This window comes from Xiphias gladius, chromosome 12 (assembly GCF_016859285.1).
Source record: "Xiphias gladius isolate SHS-SW01 ecotype Sanya breed wild chromosome 12, ASM1685928v1, whole genome shotgun sequence".
Lineage (NCBI taxonomy): Eukaryota > Metazoa > Chordata > Actinopteri > Istiophoriformes > Xiphiidae > Xiphias > Xiphias gladius.
The window spans coordinates 11,584,547-11,603,014 of NC_053411.1; the positions used below are offsets into that span (position 1 = coordinate 11,584,547).

Sequence of the window (18,468 nt, forward strand, 5' to 3'; positions counted from 1 at the left end):
CAACCAGAGATGGCAGCAAGACACTGCTTTTCACCTTGGTTTTAAGTTACTCTTTAAAGACTGATTTTTCTTCCTATTGTTTGATCTCCCGCAAAAATGCGCACAAAGCGATCAAATCAGATACGGAGTAAAGGTGCAAAGGTGAGACGACTCGCTAAAAACTAAACCATTCTGAAGATATTTTGGTGTCTTTTCAGTGTCTTGAGTAAATTTTTGACATTAACTGAGTAGTTTGTGAAGTCCATACCTAATTCTAGTTAACTCAAGTGGTTTAGCTTCGCACATTGCTCCAGCGGAGTGGAAGCGTACTCCAGGGTATGTCAGTACACTGTGACATCACTGTTGGGTGTGGCACGCTGCCGACTCCTGATGCTAATAAGTTACTCTTTAATGCCCTTATGTGTGGAATTTGAGAAGTTATGACTCTGGTTACCATTGGTGCTGGTTTTGAGAAAGACTGTGTGCTAGACAGATACATAAAAAAATCCGCACTTAGGGCCTTTTAAGACAGATGTTATTTACCTTTGCCTTTATCTTAGTATAATAATTTTATGAGCGAGTACTGAGGGTTTGCACCACACTCTATTTTAGTCAAGGACAGCCATTCTAACAGCAGTGGATATATCTGAGTAAGTTACTGTGGAGATGATTTCAGAATATCTACACTCACTGATCACTTTATTAGGAACACCATACTGATACTGGGTAGGGCCTCCTTTTGCTGTCAAGACAGCCTCAATTCTTCATAGCATAGATTCCACATGATGTTGGAAACATTCCTTTGAGATTTCACATAATTAATAATGCTTCACATAATTTCTGCAGATTTGTCAGCTGCACATTCATGCTTTCAGTCTCCTGTTCTACCACATCCCAAAGGGGTTCTACTGGATTCGGATCTGGTGACTGGGGAGGCCAGTGAAGTACAATGAACTCACTGTCATGTTCATGAAACCAGCTTGAGATGACTCTTGCTTTGTGACATGGTGCATTATCCAGCTGGAAGTTGCCATTAGGTGAAGAGTAAATTGTGGCCTTAAATGGATGCACATAGTCAACAACAGTACTATGACAGGCATTCAAATGCCCATTGATTTGTATTAAGGGGCCCAAAGTGTGCCAAGAAAACATTCTCCACAACATTACACCACCAAGCCTGGACTGTTGACACAAGGCTGGTTGGGTCCTTGGATTCCTACTATTCAATGCCGAATACTGACCCTACCATCTGCGTGCCTCAGCAGAAATCTGGATCCATCAGACCAGGCTACTTTTTTCAAGTATTCCAGCTTTCCAGTTTTGGTGAGCAAGTACCTACTGCAGCTTTAGATTTTTGGTTTTTACTGACAGGAGTGGAACCTGACGTGGTCTTCTGCTTTTGCAGTGCATCCACCTCAAGGTTCGACGTGTTGTGCATTCTGAGATTCTTTTCTGCTCACAGCAGCTGTAAAGAGTGGTTATCTGAGATACCTTAGAGTGTCTGTCAGCTCCAACCAGTCTGGCCATTTTCCTCTGACTTTTCTCATCAACAACGCTTTTCTGTCCACAGAACTGCTACTCACTGTGTTTTTTTTTTTTTTTTTTGCACCATTCTAACTGTAGAGACTGTTGTGTGTGTGTGTGTGTGTGTGTGTGTGTGTGTGTGTGTGTGTGTGTGTGTGAGGGAAAAAAAACCAAACAGGATATCCTTAGATGAGAAATACTCCCACAAGCCCGTCTGGCACCAACAATCATGCCACGGTCAAAGTCACTGAGATCACGTTTCCCCATTCTGATGTTTAATGTGAACATTGGTTGAAGCTCCTGACCTGTAGCTGCACTGCTGACACATGACTGGCAAATTGGATAATTGCATGAATAAGTAGTTATACAAGGTGAGTGTGCAACAGTAATGATCTTTGCTCTGTAGTGCTAACTAGCTGCATATAAATACTTGTGTTTGGTCAGGTGTTCATGTTGTTTCTACTTGATTGTTTAAGACACTAAATAGGGGAATGTATAACACCTGGGGCAATTACTCACACAAAATGAAGGCCTCATTTCCTGTTTGTGTTCTAGTACTCTATTTATGGTATTGCTTGATGAAATATATAATTATTACTATCTTTTATCCAGCTAAAAAATATTGCATTGGATCCTCCTATTCATACAATTTCACATCACCTCTGGTTCATGATAAGCAATTTAGCAGACAACTTGCCCTTCAAACTTTTTTCATTTATTTTCACCACACTGAGCACTGAGCACCAGCGATTCTCCCTCCTTCCCTGTTGATCCAGTGCATCATCATATCAAAGACTGCCAGCTTCGTTTTTTTGTCCATTTTCAAGTCGCAGATCCTCAGTGGTGTCATTTGTCACTCTTGTCTGCTGGTTGATCGTCATACGTCACACTCAGCCATCTTGACAAGAGCTGGGAGGGCTGTCTGATTTGGAGGTGGGCTCTGACCGCCTGGGATCAGTGGGAAGCCTCAAGCAGAGGCGGCTGCTGCCGTCAGAGGAATGGGCCTGGGAAGGGAAAGAGGAGAGTGAGAGAGAGAGAGAGAGAGAGGAAGGAGAAAACTTGGCCTCATCACCTCATGCATCTTTAAACAGGCCCACTCGCCTTGTGGCAGAGAGTCATCAATCTTTGGGGAAACACATGAGAAAGAGGGAGACATGAGGAGACAGAGGGAAAGAGAAAGGAGTAGGTTAGTGAAATGGAGTTAAGGAGCTGCTGGGCTGATTCAGTAGGGGTGAGAGGGGGGAGAAAATGATGGAGTGATGGTCAGAGGAGTGTGGGAGAGTGTTAAAAGACATCCAGGAGGGTTAAAAGAAGAGGGGATCGAAGCAACACAGGTAGGAAGGGATTAAGTGAGGGAATAGCAGGAATGGATAGAGCGAGACAGGCAGACATGCAAGCCCGGTGCGAAAAAGCAACAGAGAGGTAGAGGCAGAGACGGTGGGGAGAGATGAAAAGGGCAGAGTGAAGATGGAGAGAGGAAAAAGGAGGTGGGAGAAGTGAGTGAATAATTGAGGGCCACCGGAGAGAGTGTGCACACAGCTGTCGGCTGATTCTCCACTTGGTCCGCAGGTGGCCTCTTCCCTCAGGTACTGTCATCTTGAGAGAGGATAGATGGAAGGAGGAAGGAAGGCAGGCAGGGAGAGAAGAAAAGAGAGGGAGGGAGTGATGCGGTGAGTGGTGGCAGGAATGGGGGAGAATAAAGCGAGAAGGAAGGAGAATTTGGCAGGAAGAGACACGGCGGAGAGTGATGGAAAACGGTCAAGACAAGGAGAGAGAGTGTTGGAGAGATGTTGAGGGGTTGCAGATAAATACGCTACAAGAGAGAAGATTGGATTTATTGTTTAAAAAAAATGATTTGTATTCTGATGCTTTTTTAATTACCTTTCAACAAGCCTGCTCATAACACACATTGTTTTTTTTTGTTTTTTTTTAGATGACAGGAAAGATAGTTAGGGAAAGAAGAAGTAAGGAAGAAAAACAAAATGGATGGGAACAGGCCAGAGGGAAAATGATGGCAAAAATATAAATCCACAAGGACAGAGTGGGAGTAAAGTTGTCTAAACTGTAGTATATTTTTCGCTTGGCATCATTTTACATTTTACTACTTAGTGGTGTGTTTTAGTCTTTCCCCTTTCTTTAAATCTGCATCAATTAATTTTTTTGGCCACTTGTGGGCAGTGCAACAAGCTTTTAGCACAGCACTGACACATTAGCTCCTTATGAAGTCATGGTGGCTACGATGTTATAAAAAACAGTTGCCTATTTACATAGTCAGCAGACATGGAGCAACATTAGCTTTTTATGCAAATGTAAGTCTTTTGTGTAAGGCATTTTTTTGTGTCTTTTGCTCAGTTTTGGTCGCTAACACATCCTGAAGCATATATCTGGCTGTTTAGCGGCTAAATCCTCCACTAATAAGTGTTTGAGACTGAGCCAAAACAGTAAAGTTGGGGACTGTGAAACCAAAACAACTGAAAGATGCTAAAATGCTCCTGAGCTGAGGGGAGCTGTAGACTTGTGATAATTCTCTGTGGGTTTTTCACTATGAGCAACACATTTCACATACATGTAGTAATTTCTTTGTATCATTTAATATAAAAAAAAAAAACCTTGACACTTGACACTGGCTTTATTAGCTAGTGTTAAGTGTCAAAACTCATAACTTAAACTAATATTTTTAATAAGGTTTGCACATATCTGCTTATTAAAGAATTCTGACCAAGATATGTATGCAACATTTAACAGATAAAAATACAGATGTCCGGAATCTGTTGAAAAAACTTTGTAATATGACACTGTTTCTAATTATCCTCAAGCATACAATATCAGTTTGATTTCTGTACGGCCATTTGTTGTTACTTAACATCTGCTAAAATTCGCTGATGATATTGCCCATGACGACAGTATAGGCAATATGCAAAATGATGGCAAACACACATTGATTAAACATTGAAGAGTAATGTAAACATTTTATTCGGTGTTGTGCGTTTACATTGGCGTTAGATGATTGGCCACAGTCCCTCTGCTTTGTGTATTTTTTTCTATTTCTTTTTTTATTCCTGTTGATGGAGACTGCGTGGGCAGCTTCAGAAGATCTCTGTTGAGTGCTGAGTGGACCTGCTTCTCATCTCATCTACTTTCAATGAGGACTATCTGCCTCTCTCCTCATCTCTCTCCATGTAAAGTGGAATAGTCTTTCAAATACATGGCTATACATACATCTCTTAACGAGCGATGGAGCTAGATGTGGCTGGGCTTCTGTGGCTGAGAGTAGCTGTATATTCTTTTTATGTGCATGCAGAGGTGAGGGCACGTTTGAAAGTTTGCTCACTGAGTAAAAATAATTTCGGCAAGCAGGCTGGAGGTTCATGTGCGAGACTGTGTGCACAGACAAACAAAAACATACACTCGAATACGGCATATGGAAGACAAATTCAGGCTCACCAGTCAGATAGCACGTGGGTAACACGCAGGCGAATGGGCCTACCACTGTCTCTCAATCCTCCCACCTCCTTCCTCACGCCAGCCCTCCGATTGACAGCTTGGGCGAAAAGGAGAGTGGAGGGAGAGAGGAAGGAGGCTCTGAATAAATAAACAGGCAAATAAGTAAGCGCTGGACAGGTAATGGAACTCAGAAAGCAGGTTGGGAACGGAACAGTAACGCCTAGTGATGTAAAGGGCAGTCAATAATTGAACAGGCTATTCATTATTGATATTAGCTCTTTGTGAATTCATAAGAATCTGGGGGGTAGCCAGACCAGTGCTCAGTTTGGGACCAGGCAGCGGATGCAGTATTTGGGAGGTTAGGGGGATGGTGTGTAGGACTAGGATGCTCAGAGAGGAGGAACTTTTCCTCGGAAGTGGAGGGGATGGTGGATGTGTTTGCACGCAAGGTCAGAGGGAGGAACCCGTCCTGGAAAGGCTGCAGGAGGGTCAGAAGTTCACAGTCAAGAGGCTTATTAAGGTCAATTTTACGACAACGTAGGGTTGACAGCGGCTGCAAAATGATTGACAGGTCACCAAGAGGGCCCCCCTTCCCCTGTCACTCTACAGAAGGAGGGTGTGTTGAGGACACACCAGCAGCTCACTCTGAGGGTAGCACAAGCTCACAGCTGGCTCTGTCAAGCTAGGAGGGATGAGAAAAAAATTGTTTGTGTTTGTGCATTCGTGACAAGTTTGGAAACTTCCGATTAAGGTTTCTGCAGGTCCAAAGGTTTCACCCTGAAACGACCCATCGAAAACGTTTCCGAACCCTTGCATAAATTAATATTGAAAAAGAAGAAGGGACTAATTATTATTTCAATTATTTTATCCACCCCAAATATATCAATATATCAGTGAGGGTAGGGTTTATATCAGAAAACACCTCTCTGTACAATGCAATACAATTCAGCAGCATCAGACTACATCCTGAGTCAACACCTCTCTAAAACGGCTTTAACAAAAAACTCAACATTATAACCTTCATGAAGGTAGAATTTATTACAGGATTGTTGTCTTAGTCTGCATTAGTTTTAGCTAGGTGTAGCTAACACAACTAAGTGTAACTTGGACCTTGGCAGACTCAGTTGCCTGTAACCAAGTGGACTCATGAAGACCTAGAAATGACAGGGGTGCCTTGACTATCCATTTGTGATGGACCAAATTTGCAGCTACTAAAAGGCTTTCCTTTCCTCAGATGACCTGTGGGAAGAATGTGAACAGACACATTTTTCCATTGAGGAGATCAAAAAAGTATCACAAAAACAATTACTTTCTCTACTTTTAAATTGGCATGGTGCAACAGTATAAGTTGTAGACCTCATGCAAATGTTTCCTCATGCTTCCTTAGCCTATATAGCTAAAAGTTCAATTGATTATGGTGACATGACTTGTGTGTCGGTGCTTTTTCCTCTTTTGGCAAAGAACTGGCAGATATTAAGCATGATAATGGAAAATAAAAGGAAACGGAAAAGTGAATACTAGCACTAATAAGTAAAGGCTTCCGTTCCATCCTAAACATTTTAATAAAATACATTAGAGCCATTCGGAAACACAGACATCACGTCCTGTGTTTGGAGATCATCCACAATATCCTCCGTCCTCTTCAAATTCATGGTTGTCCAAGAATGCATTTCCTGAAAAAGGGGGGCGTGACGCCCCTGTCTGACCACACAAATGTTCACTGTTGTTCTGAAAGCGTCACTTTGTCACGTTGTGTATTTCAGAAAATTGGCTGTCATTCTGTCAGAGAATGGCTTTTCTTGTTACTGGATGATGAGTTGATAGCCGCAAAGGTTTTCGAATTGAAGAGCATCTACTTTTCAAAAACTTTGTTCCTTTATGATTTTGTTTTTAGGAAAACGGGTGCCCTATTCCCTATTCTCAAATTTGCAGGTCCATCCCAGCTGACGGCTTTTCTTTTCTTTTCCTTTTCTTATATTCTTTTTATGTCTCGTGTTGAACAGTTACCACAGTGGATCCTGCTATGGACTTGTGATGTGTGTGTGCATGTTGCGTGTTTACAATCTTTTGGTATCTCTTGTGTTTCCACTTTCCTGACTTTGATAGCACAATGTCTTGGGCGGTAAGGGAATGGGCTTTACAGCAGACCGGTTTTAAGTCTTCTTTTATGTCCTTTTGAAAAGTCGCAGAGGAAGATATCAGAGAAGCCTTTTGAGTGTTTATCGCTTGAATGTAAACCCTGGAACATGATGCATTACACTACCCTTGAGCCATTTAGCTGTGTGGTAATCCAGGGTGATTTACAATAAGTTAGAGATTCAGTGTCCTATTCAAGGACAAATAACTTTTCAAGACACCAAACGTGAGGTGCCAGATGAAGGACAGTTTGCTAAACCTCTCGGCTGAGAATTGGTTGTCCAATCATAGCTTAGCAACTGTAACTAGTTGCAGCAGACCTGTCAAGCTTTGAGATCATAACTTTATATAGAACATAGTCTATGCGGTATATGAAGAGTTTTTAGGGTGTTGTCTTTTTTTTAGCCTTTCCAAGACCAAAAACACAACAGCAAAAGGAAATCATTAAACGGCATGTTTATCTGCTGTAACATACGCTGCAATTGTTAGCACGTCTGACTAACTAGCCTATGTTAGTAAATTAGTGTTACTTCCAAGGCCAAGAGTGGCATGTTATTCACTAACTACACTGGTTTGTGGGGGTTAAAGGTTACGTTAAAAGTAGCACGGTTCACAACAAGCGCATACACTATTCTTACATTTTTTCTTATCAAACCTATAATACTAGAACTGACTAGCTCTACCCTGCAATACACAGACAATGTAGTTCCTTTATTTCCATGCGTGCTAGAAGAACCATCATTTGGTGAGACATTTTTTGCTTGGGTTTATGCCTGGAACATGCATCTTTGGCCTCAGGCTGTTAGCATGACATCATGTATGTAGCCATCAGGTGCATATTTAAGACCCCTTTACAGAGTTCTCGTTTTAAGTCAGCAGGAAATCAAAGGCCCATTGTTTTAACCGAAAGCTAACAACAGTAAATACAATTGCACATTGTTCTTACATCAAAAAAAAGGTTTCCTTGTTGAGACAAATAAGAGGATTCACAGAACTGTGGTTGTGTCTCTTTAGAAGCTATATTTTTTATATTGTATATTTTAATTAGCTGTTGTCTTTGACTCTGATTACCCTTGCCACATTTTCCTTGAGGCTTGCAAATTTCAGAGAGTTGGCTATCTATATCTCTAGTGCTAGACTTTGCACTTTTTCAGCTTTGCAGGATATTCTTTTTCCAGGGGCTGCATTAATTTTCACCGCTCACGGCTCATCATGTGTTGCAATTACTTTTGTTTAGACTGGAATTGTCGTGTCTCTTTTATACAGGAATTGTCTGTAGTGAAGGTTTAGCAGCCCAATGAGCCAATGTAACTCACTGAAGCGATGGAAAAATGACAAATTAACACCATAACTCAAAGACTTTAAGATGCCCTGATCTCGCTTTGTCTTGTATTCCTCCTGGCTTTCCTTGATTTCTTTGCTTTCACTTTCTTTAACATACTCATGCTTATATTCTCATTCACCATCAACATGTTTTTTTCCCTGTTCCTGCCTCTCACTCATGCACCTGTCCACAGGGGAGCGCCAGGAGTGGATGGAAACTCTTCAGACGGCCAAGCGCCCGCCCGCCTGCGGCTCCCAGAAGCCCTCTGACAGCCTTTCCCACCCCTCCTCCACAAACAAGCGAGGCTTGCTGGAGCTTCGCGGTTACAAAGGCAGAGTGGTGGTGTCCCTGGCGGGGAGTAAAGTCAGGCTCTGCAAAACAGAACAGGTACTTCCAGCACCACTGGGACTTCCTCTCTACAAGATGACAGCTTCCTGTTTGAAAAAGGACGCTAATAATCACAGCCTATTTGAAGCAGATGAGATAGAGATGGAGATGTTCATGAATGTGTAATGCAAAAAGTAGATGTATATTTGTGAAAAAGCTTCAGGGTTCATTGAGATACAATATTTTGTACTCAATTTTTGGTGGATAAAACCTCATGCTAGTGCACAGGAATGACTGGGTGCAACCAACTTATTTATGCTTTATGGATCAGATATGCAAGCACAGCCATGAAAGTCCAGAATTGGTTGGAACGTATTGAGTGAATAGCGAATATGTAGTTAGTGGGAGCAAAATCTTATTAGCAATTGGAATTGGGGCAATCCTCAATAGTGGCCAAACAAATCAGATCCTCTTCATTGCACGATTAACCCACAAGGGGACCTGGGGTAAAAATTTGTTCTGGCCCCTTTTTGGTGGTAATTTTGTTAAACACAAGTTTATTCAGGAAGACGCGCCATGTAAATTTTTACTCAGGGTTCCCCTACAAGACAGACTGACAGGACAGGTAATAATGTAGGATCGATCTATCTAGTTAGTATTGTTCTTTAGTGGTGCACATTCCCAATGACATTTGCGATAAATAAAATCACTTACCAGCTGACACATAGTGAATACGGGGCTTTTGATATTCTTGAGGGTTTGGTGCCCTGGGGCAATTTCTTGCTTTCCCAAGTTGGTAATCCAGCCCAGGTCCTCTCATCAACTTTCAAAGTGCTGCAGTCCAGGCTAGTCAGGCAGCAGTACTATAAGTGGCAATGACTGCCCCAGCCCTTTTTGCTCTTAGTGCCAGATCACCCTAAAGAGACACTTTTCAATTACCATCGTTGCCCAGTGAATGACCAGTAAGTCTGGTCAGACCAAGCTGACCCCAAGTGATCATCTGATGTGCAAGGTGCCCCTTTGAGAGACCGATTTGCCCTTTTGCTGGCCCTAATTTTCCCTTTATTGGCCCAAGTGCCTCTGTAGTCAGATCGTTACTGGCTCTTATGTGACCTATAGGGCAAAAATGAGCCCTAACAGTAATTTGTGGAGCAGTAGTGGTATCCCTTTTTCATTTTCACCCCAGCCGCTCAGAGAGTCTGTGCACGCAACAGCTTGAGAGCTAATGCCACACAAATCTTTGAAAACTTTCATTCTCAACTCTGTTCAAACCTCTTGATCCTACTCTTCTAATAATGCAACTCCAATATCATCTCTTCAATAGACAACAACATTGCCTTCCAGCACCACTTTTAGGCCACATTTTGGTGATTAGTAATAAGTATCTAAGAATAGCAAAGTCATGTTTTTGACTTTTGTTTTTGTTGTGCTGGAGTCACGGTGGCAAACAGCCTTGGTTTGCAGTTGGTTGAATGCATGTGTTCATTGAATTGTTTGTAGTGAGGTGAGTTTGTGAATCTCTATTTAATTTCAAGCTATCTCTAACTATAACATCCATCCTCACATGACAGATATGAGTGACAGATCACTGCTTAATGTTTTCACTGATCGACACTTTTGCAGTTATTGCAGACAACTTCTGCAAAACCTTTAAAGAGTGAGACAAAGGAGGAGATTGATGTGATAGGGAGGAAAAAAGTGTTGTGCTGAGACTTGTGTGTTGCCCGCGGAAATTCATAAAGGTAAGTATCGACCATCTGTCCGTAGATGGGTGTGGCTAATATTGATGGCTTTCAGTGTTCTGTTATTTCGCGGATGCAAGCTTAAACCCACACTTGTCCACCATGCAACTGCAGTTTCATCTGAGTGAATGTGAGCTGTCAGAAGCAGACAGGTGTCACAATGTTATTAGTATGCGAGGATCCTCCAACGGCAGTGCCTCGTCCCCTCGCATCTTTATGCAAATACTCGGTGCAGAAAAGCAAGACGGTGAGGGAGAAGTAGCAAGCGATGGCAAATGATTGTTTGTTTAAAAATAGAAGAAGTTCATACTATTCAAAGATGACAGCCACACTGACTTCAGTTTGTCAAGGTCTAAAATAATGTAAGGACAAAAATATTTACTACTATTTCTCACACTGAACGGGAGACTGGAGGGGGTCTACCATGCTATAAATGTCAGATATTGAGAAAATTTGCACCCAACTTACAGCTTTAATGAGTGAATACATTATAGGAAGAGTGAACCAGCTTTTTTTGGGAAGACTAAAATGTGAACTTTGTTTTTTTTTCTTTTTTTTGAAAGTACAGTGTTTTTTTTTAGCTTTTAATTATATTTGAGCATATTTTCCCTTCTGTTATATTTGCAACTATCTACCAATCCTAAAACTTATTAAGTAGTCATAAACATATTATTTGTCTAAATATGGCCATTGGTTTCAGTGAATAAATTATGCAGTAACTTTTTGGACTATTAATTTTGGACTATTTTTATTAAACAAGGCATTTAAGCTATTCTGGTTTGCTGTCTTTGCTGTGAAGCAGATTTGTGTGACTGGACCTCCTGAAATTTAAAGTGACCATCCCTGCTTTAGATGTCGAGTGCTAACCTGCAAGATAAAAACTAAAGTTTCTGAATCTGGTCTAAAGAAGTTTAGTTTGGTCTTTACCACAGCCTGTGTTGAAATCCTCAGCTTCTCTTCCAGCATATATCAACAGTAGTGCTCCTGCCTTTAAAACTTTATGTGGATTTATTCCCATTACCTCTGACTTCATGTGTACTTTATAATCCCTGGAACTGTTCAGTGTCATATTTACTTTATGGTATATTCTTGTCTTGTTTTTGCAGCTACTAAACAAACAGCCTATGCGCAGGGTTTTAAAAGTTAGAATAAATCTTTAGTCTTGAGAGTTGAAAGCCTCTGGAAGATGGATACTGTACAACCACTCCTGAATTAGTATTTCACTTTCATTTATTTTGGCAACAGTATTAGAGAGAAAAAAAGAGTGGTCAGTATTAATGAAGCTGAATGTCAGTATATCCTAATTTTTACTACCTGGTATTAATCAAGCTCCAACAGCAGGAAAACGGCTAGCCTAGCTCTGTCCAAAGTTAAAAAAAAATCTACCTACCAAAGACTCTAAAGCTCACTATTTCACGTCGTATCTCGTTTAATCCTTACACAGTATTGTAAAAACGATAAATTGTGGTTCTACAGGGAGTTGAAACTACAGCATTAGTGTAGGTGTAGTTTTTACATTCCTGTTTGCGTATGGATTAAAGAAGTGAGATATCACGGGTTAATTACTGAGATTTAGAGGTCTTACAGTGTTTACTTTTGAAATTTGGATAGAGACAGGCTAGGTGTGTCTCCCTGCTTTCGGCCTCTATGCTAAGCTAAGCTGTTTCGCTGATGTTTGCGAAGAAATTGTCACAGCACGTAACTCCCCATGGGACAGATGTGTTGGTTTTACATTTCTGTTTGTGTACAGAATAAACAAATGAGATACATGTTTTTAATTAGCAAGCTTTAGAGGTGGTGGTCAGGGGGGTTTTTCAACATCGGCCATATGAGCCAAATTTTAGCTGTTTACCCCTGCTTCCAGCCTTTAGGCTAGCCTGTACGCTAATGGCCTCCTGACTTTAGCTCCAGACTTGACGCACAGAACCGAGAGTGGACTCAATCTTCTCATCTAACTGGCGGCATAATGTTCAGCTGATTTGTAAAGTCATTTTCTTTGGCTCGTTTCCACAACCTGAGTAGTAGTACTCCTCCTGAGTAAATTCAGTGAATTTCCCCTCTGACATACAGCTAAAGTATTAGCATGCTTGGTTGTAGGGCACTTTACTTTGGAGGCTCTTGTTGTCCAATGACCAAAGGGCCCAAAAAGTCAGCAGAGTCCGTATGTAGCCTACTTAGTATTATTGTGTACTTAGAATATATACTTACAGACTAACGCACTCTATTTCATAACTTATATCTCCTTTTAGCTGTGGAATAAAGGAGATAAATTCTCGCTCCCTCATAGTTTCTTGTGAGTCTTTTTTTATTTGATGCCAGTCCAATTAAGCCCTGAGAGTCCCTGCTCACTTTCAGCGACTCCTTTTTTTCTGCCTACTCCTGTCCCGGCAGCAAGATATCCTATCTGAGATGGAAAGATACCTCACAGCAGTGATACTATTTCTTAAAGTGCCTCACACGTTATTGGTGTGCATATTTGATAATGCTGCACGCATTCAACTCATTTCCATCCCTCCTTGGCTCTCATTTCATTTTGCTCGCTCTTGTAGTTTTTGTTGTTTGCCTTTCATTATTTTCTTCATTAAGGTGAACAAACATCTTTGTTAGAATTCTCTTTTGGGTATCACTCCATGTCAGCACATTTCCACTTCCTTGATCTGAGACAGCGGGAGAAACGGGAGGGAAAGAGAGAATCTGAGAGGGAACAAATTAATTGTATTATTTCAGTTTACAAGCTAAATCCCTGGCATAAATGCAGCAGCAGCGGCGGTGCACTTTTGCATAGAGGAAGGCAGACAGCAAATGAAAAGACAAGAGAGAAGACAAAGAGATAGAAGTAAAGAGATGGAGTGAAAGGGATGGAGGTAGCGCTTCGGTGCAGGGGTCGCATGAGTGAGAAACGAGCGTTGGTGGTTTATAAGAAAAGGAGAGAATGATGGAGAGCAAGGGGGAGGTAGACCATTGCCCCGTTCAAGTTCAATGGAGTGGAGTATTTAATCTAACATGATGAACGAGCTATTGGAAACATCATCCTCCCAGCTCCTCCTTCACCATCCCTACCCCATTTCTCACGGACTGTAAGCCCTGTGATGGAGCTGTGTTTAAGGTCGTTTAAACACTAAGGTAAAGAAAGTCAGACAGTGCACGAAGTGTGTGCCTCACACACGCACACACCTACTCTGAGAATGATCTCTCTGCTGTGGGCTGCATAGGCAGATTGTTACAACCAGAGCAACTTGTTTCATGTCTTATCATCTCATACATCACAAGTGTTATCTGCTTTGTCTTCACTCCAGTAGCTGATTGATTGTTTGTCCCTATGATCATATTTCTTGCTGTCATCTCCTATGTAAACCAGTTCCCACAAGCTTTAGCCAAACCCAGTTTTTACCATGAAATCTTGGCTCATAATTGGCTGAACAAAAATGCTCTATCTTTTCCTCGCACTTTAACTCCTACTTAGCACAAGTTACACATACAGTAAAGCCTTCTCTGGTGGAAAAGGTATTCTGAGTATACAATATCAGTGAGACTGAGGATTTAATTAATATCTGCTTTAATTAAATCCTTTTCTCATTTGCTCTTCTCGGGATCTATTTTGTAACAATTAACAACATCCCAAGACTGCAAGGCTCTTTTGTAGAATTTGTGACACAGGAGTGAATTTGCTTCCACCGAGACCCTGCTGTTGTAATGAGTTTTGTTTCTTTTTGCATACCTGATACAGCTCAAAGAGCAAATTTGCAATACTGTTGCTATACGACGGTATCTGTTAAGTGCAATTTTTTTGCATTTTTTTTTTTTTTTTTTTTTTGCTACTTAGGGGTAGCACAATAAGCTGTACATGCCAACATGCTGATATTTAACTGGTATAATGTTAACCATTTTCACCATTGTGGTTTAGCTTGTTAGCATACTAACATTTTAACATTTAGCACTAAGTACCACTGAGGCTGATGGGAATGTCATTTGGTTTTGCACGTGCTTGGATTGAAACCAAAGTACTGGACCAAGTCAAAATTTGACCTGCTGTTGGAGCTAGAAGAAAAGTCGGGGAATCCCCAAAATCAGTAAGGTTTATCATCTGGTGACCGTCATGGTCTGTGCAGAAATTCATGAGAGTCCATCCAAAGGTTGTTGAGATATTTTAGTCTTTACCAAGGTGGTGGACTGACCTACCAACAGTGACATCCCTAGAGCTAGAAATATTAGCGCATTGCAAAAAAAAAAATTAGTGCATCTTTAAATATTAAATTGGATTTACAAAGTTTTACCTGAAAAATAATGTGATTTATGCTAAGATCCAAACAGGCAGGCACTACACACAATTGACTAATTTGAGATTAGATACTCCACCTCAGGACCTTATGTTTTGCCAAACCTGCTCTTTACCACCTCGTTTTACCTCACACGGAAGCAGCAGTTAGACCCATAAAACCTTTATAGCTGTGTTCCACTTGCACAGTTTTACGAGATAAATAAAGTTTTATGAAATATTATTGACAAAATGTGAATGACAAACCAATGGAGTGACTTTCACTGGCTGGTGGTTGCACTTTAAAACATTTCTATAATTCAATACATGATTTTAAGATATATTTTTAGAATATGTATTTTTCTTTTTTTTGCCTAAAATATTGAATTGATTACAAAGTTGCCTCTTTCTGTTTATCTTTTGTCTCCATATATGTACTTGTCTATGGGCGTGTCTCTTTTATCCACTATCAATGTCTATAGCTCCTCACTCTCCTTGGCCTCTCTGTCTCACTGCCTTCTGTTTAAAATATTCAAAAGGCTTTTGTCTCCATTGAGTGTGTGCTCTTTCAAACTCACCTGCCCCTCCGAGATGGTTTTACCCTGCATGCTTGTCGAGCAGTTTAAGTGGCTGAGTGGACATGGAACTGGGGATAGAAGTAGGGGCCACATCTTCTTGTCTGACTTCTTTAGAGCAGCTCGGCACTGTGGACTGACTGACTCACACAAGAAGAGGTTGGAAAGCTTTGAAAGAAATTATAATTGGATGCATGACTAGAATATTCAGAGTGAGACTTTGCTCAGCTCTTAACAGGTTAAGGTTAATCCTTTTTCTCTCACACCTTGCAGGAATTTGATGTGTGTTTACTTGATTTGAGTAGATTTCTTTTCTCTTTCAGTTGAGTTTGAGTTTAAGTTCTTTGAGATGCTTCGTGTAGTATGGTTTGTGGACAAAAAGTAGCAAAAAAATCACGCATGTGTGCGAACATTTTCCTAAGGGCCTTCTCCCCTCTCCCCCTATAAGCACCATTATCGCCACCTACCCCGTGGCTGTTGTAATTGGGTGAGTTATTTTTACCTCTGATGCCTTTCCTTCCTCTTTCCATCCCTCCTTCACTCCATCCTTGGTGAATTAATTGGAGAGGGCAGGAGGCCACGGCACATATTGGGTAGGTAACGAGTGGCGAGGAGTGGACGGCCGCTAACACCCAGCGCTCTAATTGGCTGCCTGAGAGGGATGAGGGTCATTAGGTATAGGTGAATGCTTTGCCCTCTCAGCACAGTCACACACTCGCATGCACATACATTGAGACGGGCTGGAACGCTCGTGCAGGCGCTTTCGTCCTCCATATATCGTGCTGGTATGAAACAGAACAATTATACAGTAATACATGTAAACCATTTGTCCTACTGTGTTTGAATTAATGCGGCGTGTTGCCTTGAGATCCTTGGCTGAACTGGATGGTTAGCGAGAACGAGCTTTGAATGAGGTTGGTTTACACTCTGCCACCCCCATGCTCTCATTATCGCGTCATGCGTCTTCAAACCTCAGAACATATGGAACTTGAAAGAGCAATGACTGTACGTAGTTATAATTGATAGGATAGAGAGGCAAGTTTCTGCTGCACTGAAAGCCCTCACATCAAAACTTTTAGCTCAATTAGGACTTCAGTTGTCTCACTCACGCTCTCTTGCTCTTGCTCTTTTCTTTATCTTCATATCTCTTATGTCATCCTCTTGCTCAGGGTGTCTTAATAACTCATAATGCTTCATAGGATCTCTCCACACTAGCTGCATATCTATTCCACTCGCTCTGTCTCAGTATCATTGAGCAGAACTGTTAGGAAAGGAGATTAATTGAGTTTTTCACCACCGTCCTCTAAATTTGTCTGAAGTAGTCTAATTGGGGCTAATGATGTTCAAATGAAGATTTTGCCAGCATTAGCCCCATTTGAACCAACCCACACAATAAACGATCAGGTTGGAAATCCTGCAGCATGAAAATATTTAAGTGACTTCCTCGTGTAGCAATCTGCAAAATTTGGCTGCTCTGAGAGTTTTTTTTTCGCTAATTATTTGAAGAACTCTGCAAGAGATGTGACAGCGCTCTTTCCTTCATACATAAACACACACTTTTTTGCACTGCTGCAGTAGGCCATGCTTTTCCAAAAAGTCTCTAATCAACAAAGATGGTGTTGCTTCATTTTCTTCCATTTGTTTGGTGTAATTAGTGTAATTGTTTTGCCGGTGAAGAACAGTTAGCACAGAAAACACACATGCTTTATAGCTGTCGCAGCATGGCGGCATTTAGCGCTCCATGCCAAGTCTGTGTTTTTTGTAATTCGATGTTTGAGTACTGGCGCAGATCCCGTGTTTTGTTCTGGCTCTTTCTGCACACACACACACACGTACACACACACACACACACACACACACACACACACACACACACACACACACACACACACACACACACACACACTTTATTTCTATAAACTTCTCAGCTGACCCCTCACTTTACTCACCTACTCTCTGAGGATTGCCAAGACCTTCTCTCACTTATACTTTCTCCCTCATTCCCCTTCCTTTGTGTTCTTGCTGTCTTTCTCCCCCCCATCTTTTGATGTTTTTTTGGCTTTGTCTGTGTGCCTCGGTAATGGAGTAAAGTGTGTACTTTTTTGTATTGTAATGTAGGACGCCTAGAGCTCTAGGCTATAGAAAATCGTCTAAACTGCTATGAGTGTTGAGGGTAAAGTGGAGACGGGAGGGGTGCGGTGCGATACAGAGTTACAGTGGAGCATATGAAAACTGCGCCTCTGCATCTAACCCCTATTTCTGTAATGGGCCTCTTAAAGCATCGAGGCTGAAAGCTCGGGTCGGTTTGAATTCCCCAGATGCACCTTTGCCTTTCACAGAGCAGGTATACACGCACACACACTCAATAGAACACATACTGTAATCTCTCTAGGCCTTTTTGTCTGTCTTCAACACTTGCGCTGGCACACACACACACACACACACACACACACACACACACACACACACACACACACACACGTCACGCACAGACCAGGTTTGTGCGCCATCGGTGAGAAGGAGCAAAAGCCGATGACTGTTGGTCTGTCACAAACTATTTTCAGCAGGCCTCTCTCACATGTCTATATTCAGTGCCATTTCCTGAAAAAATCAAAAACAAAAAAAAACCCCATGGAAAGACTAAGACTGAGAATGTTCCTGCAGTGGTTGTAGGTTGTCTTAAGTGTTAGTTAGTTTGTTAGTTATGCAGATCGACAGTCAAGCCCCGGGTGAGAAAGGCGACCTCTAATGAGGTGACCTGTTGCTCCCACCTTAGGGAGGCGTCTCTAACTTGGCCAAAATGTGCTTGAGATGGTGTCTTGTGTAGGACCCTAACCTTTGCAGGGTACGTCTGTAGGAGTGTTTTGAATAGTTTCATTTAGAACATTTGCATACATGCTTTCTGGCTTTAAAAATGGGAACATTATGAAGGACAAAGAAGAATGCTCGGTTGATATGTTTCTTGGCTATCCATCCACCCTTCCATTTCGTGCCACTCACCCAGTCTTGGTGGTAGCAACTTTTTTTTTTAAGTTTGGTTTTAATACTGATGAAGCAAACAGGATTAGTGAGCTCCAGAGTTGCTGAAAGGCAGTTTTTTTTTAACCTATGGAAAAAGGTAGACTAGCTGTTTCCCCCCGTCCTCAGTTTTTATGCTAAGCT

General features: G+C 41.5%; 1 protein-coding gene across 1 annotated transcript in view; it reads left to right on the forward strand.

Moving 5' to 3' along the window:
* Positions 1-18,468, forward strand: part of zmp:0000000660 (arf-GAP with Rho-GAP domain, ANK repeat and PH domain-containing protein 2) — a 120,829-nt gene that overhangs the window by 24,023 nt on the left and 78,338 nt on the right. The window contains exon 9 of the mRNA XM_040141476.1: positions 8,601-8,794. Within this exon, the coding sequence (XP_039997410.1) occupies positions 8,601-8,794 (194 nt within the window). The remainder of the gene's footprint in view (positions 1-8,600; positions 8,795-18,468) is intronic.